This window comes from Lactuca virosa, chromosome 4, assembly GCF_052849685.1.
Source record: "Lactuca virosa cultivar CGN04683 chromosome 4, Lactuca_virosa_CGN04683_v6, whole genome shotgun sequence".
Classification (NCBI taxonomy): Eukaryota; Viridiplantae; Streptophyta; class Magnoliopsida; order Asterales; family Asteraceae; genus Lactuca; species Lactuca virosa.
The window spans coordinates 161331694-161336580 of record NC_136429.1 but is presented as its reverse complement, the minus strand read 5'-3'; the positions used below and the strand labels follow the sequence as shown (position 1 = coordinate 161336580).

Below are 4887 nucleotides of genomic sequence, written 5' to 3'. Positions count from 1 at the left end.
AGATTCACTCAAAACGGTCTATATAATGTGTTTTAATAAAAAAAATTCTGATTTAATAAATTTGATTATGGCCTACCCCTTTTTAGGGCCAGACATTGTGTTTAAAGCATAAAAATCTATGTTTCGTTAAAATATGGATTTAATAAATTTGATTATTATGTTATATTTTATGTTATACTATGTAATATGTTTGTGGAGGAATAGAGAAAGATATATGGATCCTATTTGGCAAATGGTATGAACTATGATATTACACGTCACATGATCATACGATAGCCCCATACGGATCCTCGAAAACCCACCATTTAAACCGATAAAAACCCCCAAATCTCAATTCCCCCATTCGTCTAGCCACACACATTCACCCTATCCATCTTCTTCCCCAAATCCTATCTTCTTCCCTCTGTAAATGGCGTCCATCTCCGCCGCAGCCACTGCTGCAGCTTCATTTACATACGCCACGCCTTCCTCATCTTCCTCTTCTTCATCCCCTCTTTTTACCCTTCAGAAACCCACCACCAGAATACTGCTTTCTTCTTCGTTTGTTTCTAAATCTTCCACAAACCTTTTCCTCCACAACCCTTCTTCATCCTCCGCCAACGCTTCTCACCGCCGCCGCTCTCTCACCGTACGCGCTGCTCGGGGGAAATTCGAGCGAACTAAACCCCATGTCAACATCGGAACTATCGGCCATGTCGACCATGGAAAGACTACACTCACTGCCGCCCTCACCATGGCCCTAGCCTCTACAGGTGGAGGAATTGGCAAAAAATACGACGAAATTGACGCCGCTCCTGAAGAACGTGCTCGTGGTATCACCATCAATACCGCCACCGTAGAGTACGAGACGGAGAATCGCCACTACGCCCACGTCGACTGCCCTGGTCACGCTGATTACGTTAAGAACATGATTACTGGTGCTGCTCAGATGGACGGAGCTATCCTCGTCGTCTCCGGCGCCGACGGCCCCATGCCTCAGACTAAAGAACACGTTCTGTTAGCGAAACAAGTTGGTGTCCCTAACATGGTTGTTTTCTTAAACAAACAAGATCAAGTCGACGATGAGGAATTGCTTGAATTGGTCGAATTGGAGGTAAGAGAACTCTTGTCTTCCTATGAATTCCCCGGTGATGATATCCCAATTATCTCCGGATCTGCTTTGTTAGCTTTAGAAGCTCTAACAGAAAACCCCAAGATTGCAAAAGGCCAAAACAAATGGGTCGATAAAATCTATGAACTAATGGCAGCTGTCGACGATTACATCCCAATCCCGCAAAGACAAACCGACCTCCCATTTCTATGCGCAATCGAAGATGTGTTTTCAATCACTGGTCGTGGAACAGTGGCCACGGGTCGTGTCGAGAGAGGCACTGTTAGAGTCGGAGAGAGCGTTGAGATTGTGGGGTTGAAAGATACCAGAACCACCATTGTTACAGGAGTCGAAATGTTTCAGAAGATTCTAGACGAAGCTTTAGCAGGTGACAATGTCGGGCTTCTGTTGAGAGGTGTTCAAAAGATCGATATCCAAAGAGGGATGGTTTTGGCTAAACCGGGTTCAATCACACCTCACACAAAGTTCGAGGCTTTGGTTTATGTGTTGAAGAAAGAAGAAGGTGGAAGGCATTCACCATTTTTTGCAGGTTACAGGCCTCAATTCTACATGAGGACGACTGATGTTACAGGTAAAGTGACTTCGATTATGAACGATAAAGATGAAGAATCAAAGATGGTTATGCCTGGTGATCGTGTGAAGATGGTGGTGGAGCTTATTATGCCTGTTGCTTGTGAACAAGGAATGCGGTTTGCAATCAGAGAAGGTGGAAAGACTGTTGGAGCAGGTGTTATCGGAAACATTCTTGAGTGATCTTATGTGTTCTTTTCTGGAGATTTTATGCACTTAATTTTGCATTTTCATGATACATCTCTTTTCTTGAATTTATGCTAGCTTCTTAGCTTAATTAATCGCAAATATGATTCGGCTTTCTTGTAATCAATCACTTCATATGTCTTAAGTGTTTTCTTTAGCTATTTTGATCTTTGTTTCAGTCACTTGAAATATAGTCACATATGATATTGTTTAAACTTTAATGCATATGTTTGAGTGATATGAAGATTTTGATTGAATTCACATTGGAAGTAGCATAAGTTACAAATACATGATGGGTACACTAATAATTTTAAACCATCAAGGCCCAGCTTAAACTGATACAAATTAACTTCCTCTTGCTACTATGGCTTGTTTCTTGCCTTCTTGGGACATTTACTTTAGAAAATGGTGGAAAAGATGAGTTGTTGAACGAATGCTGCTCTATGCATCTTCTCTTCATGATCCTTGACTTCTAGTTCTTCGTTTGTGCTGCATATGATTAACAAATAGTCAGTCATTGATGTACAATAAACCATTTAACAAAGAGGCTATTAATAAACCATTTAACAAAGAGGCTATTAATATGGTGTGCGTGCCCTTTGTGACTAAATATCGGAAAAATCAGCTATAGGACCAAAAATGTAATTTCATAAAATAATAGTGTTATGTTGCAGTTTTTATTAGGGCATGGATCGAGTACAAAACCAGCCCCAAGTTACTAGGGGTCATCCATCTAGATACTTCGTGTCTTACTAGGTTTAACCAAATGGAATATCTTATCCTCATGTTTTTTAAAGTATGTTTTGAAAATAATGCTATTTACATTTCTATAAAAGATTTTCGTACCCCATTTGGTCACCCAAGACTTGTTTTAAAAGTCACTAGGGCACCGGACCCCATCAAAAAGCCTATGGTTAAAAATTGTTTTGACGAAAGCAATATTAAAATGGATAACCACTTAGAAAGCAATCATATATACCTCTTGACATCAAAAGTTGTACTTGGTATTGTTGGTTGATCTTCTTGAATTTCTGAAAATGGAGCACTATATAGAAATGCCGATAGTGGATCGGGTGTGGTTTCGGTCATGTTTCCCCTTTCGGTCATTTCTCGTGTGAGGCTCACACCATTACTCCACAACCCTGACTTCCCGGATTTTCTCCTCCTCTACAACCAACCAAACAACCAACACTTTAAGAGTAGTAACACAAAAGAAAAAGTTCATTTCAATGTAAAGAAATGTAGACTACCTTTATCGAATGAACATGTTGTGATGTGAAATGTGCAATTGCATCTTTGCCTAAATTTGCTGCACATATCGGACAAACCTAAACAACAACTTTCGTTTTAGATAAAGCATCACAAAGAAATTGATGTTTGTGGGTCTATTACAGTTCTGAAGTTCTAAACCCAGAACTGTAGCAGACCCACAAATTGCAAAAAGCATAAAGATTGTGGACAAACCTAAACAAATAACTTTCGTTTTAGATAAAACTTTGTTAAGGGAATTGATGCTTTGGGTCCGTTTCACTACTGAAACGGACCCACAAGCTGAAAAAGCATAAAGATTGAGGTTTAGTGGGAATACCGCGTTATTTAGGTCGAAACAATGTTCTTCTTGTAGATGGCAACAAAGGGCAGGGATTTCGATTTCTACATAGCAAAATGGGCAGGGAAACCATGCTCTAACATCATCATCCCCATCTATTGTAAGATGATTATCTGCCTCAAACAAGAAACAATTTTGAATAAAATTTAAATGAACCAATTTTGTTATCTAATCAAGAACCACACATACAGTTTGACTAGGTCAAAATTGAACAATTTGGGATTTTGGATAGGTTCAACATGTTACATGGACCAATCTTTATTGTCTATCAAGAACCAGTGAACCACAAATAACTATGGTTTGACTTCAAAAGTCAAACAAGGTGTTTCTTTACCACAAAATTGAAGTCGATTTTAGAAGTTCTTCATCCATGACTTTGAAGATCAATTGTGTTTGGAAAGTAACATGAATGATCAGATCTTATTGTACAACATAAAACACACAGTAACACACACACACAGAGACTTATTTTAAGAAAAAAGAAATTCCAGAATGTTCCGAGAGGATTGATTGGATTTTTTTCCCAGCAAATATCAAATTACAAAAACCCAGTTTTAAATATATATAAATTTGCAATCCATGAAGCAAGATTTATTAATATAAATCTAAAAGAAAAGAAAAAGACAAAAAGAAGGGTTGAGAGAGAGCTACCGGAGTTGTTGAGCCGTCCAGATTGGAGAGTGTGAAAGTGGTGGTGGTGGTGGTGGTGGTGTTTTACAGACTGAACCCTTGAACCCCATAAATCCATTTCCATGTTTTCCGGTGAAAAAAGCTTCTGTGTCTCGTCGGAAAATCAAGAAACCGGTTAGCCCCAAAAGCAGAAAAAGGGTGAAGCTTGAGATTTATGAAGAAAATTGGATACTTTTTCTTCTGGGTTTTATGAAGATTGATTCTTTAAGGTGCAGTGTACTTTGATGATGTATTTAGTGTGTGTTGTGTGTGAACTGTGAAGTGAAGCAGAGAGAAGGTATTGTCCAATGGGGGTTTTAATGTTTGTATGTTCTGATTTATGGAATTTGTAAACTTTTCGTAAACTAATTGAATATTCAACAATTAATTAATTAAACACGTGAAATATTCTTAAAAAAATTATAAAGAGGAGTTTTAAAACACAAGTAAGTATGTATACCTAACAATTTAATTGATAACATACATGCTTGAGTCTTGATATTTTTTACTTATTTATTTGTATTAGATACCTAATCATTTAAACAAATCCAGATAAATAAACGTCTGTTTCTTTTGGAATTGTTAAACAAAAATTTATGAAGTCTAAAGATTGAATAAATCAATTGGGGTATTTTTTTCAGATAAAATATTAAAATATACCATTTTTTTATCTAAGACATGATTATTCAACAAATATATAAAACAATAGAACGAAGTAAAAGAAAAAGAGAAACTTTGACGG

At 37.5% G+C, this 4887-nt stretch overlaps 2 protein-coding genes across 2 annotated transcripts; one reads left to right on the top strand and one right to left on the bottom strand.

Annotated features, from left to right (window-relative positions):
- Nucleotides 1–323: 323 nt before the first annotated feature.
- On the top strand, nt 324–2049 carry RABE1B (RAB GTPase homolog E1B). Its single transcript, XM_079044577.1, has one exon. The coding sequence runs from the start codon at nt 410–412 to the stop codon at nt 1862–1864; it is 1455 nt and encodes a 484-aa protein (XP_078900703.1). The 5' UTR covers nt 324–409; the 3' UTR covers nt 1865–2049.
- A 47-nt stretch (nt 2050–2096) lies between these two features.
- Nucleotides 2097–4416, bottom strand: LOC145107643 (protein DEHYDRATION-INDUCED 19 homolog 5-like). The gene is made up of 5 exons (XM_079044578.1): nt 4128–4416; nt 3456–3589; nt 3118–3195; nt 2847–3034; nt 2097–2356 (listed from the first exon to the last, which is right to left on the bottom strand). The coding sequence occupies exons 1-5, from the start codon at nt 4228–4230 to the stop codon at nt 2266–2268; spliced, it is 594 nt and encodes a 197-aa protein (XP_078900704.1). The 5' UTR covers nt 4231–4416; the 3' UTR covers nt 2097–2265.
- Between the last annotated feature and the right edge of the window lie 471 nt (nt 4417–4887).

Coding starts and splice junctions, on each gene's coding strand:
- RABE1B (XM_079044577.1), top strand. CDS start 410: ATGGCGTCCATCTCCGCCGCAGCCACTGCTGCAGCTTCATTTACATAC.
- LOC145107643 (XM_079044578.1), bottom strand. CDS start 4,230: ATGGAAATGGATTTATGGGGTTCAAGGGTTCAGTCTGTAAAACACCAC. Junction 3,590..4,127: donor TGGACGGCTCAACAACTCCG/GTAGCTCTCTCT, acceptor TGTTTGAGGCAG/ATAATCATCTTACAATAGAT. Junction 3,196..3,455: donor GTTTCGACCTAAATAACGCG/GTATTCCCACTA, acceptor GTTGTTGTTTAG/GTTTGTCCGATATGTGCAGC.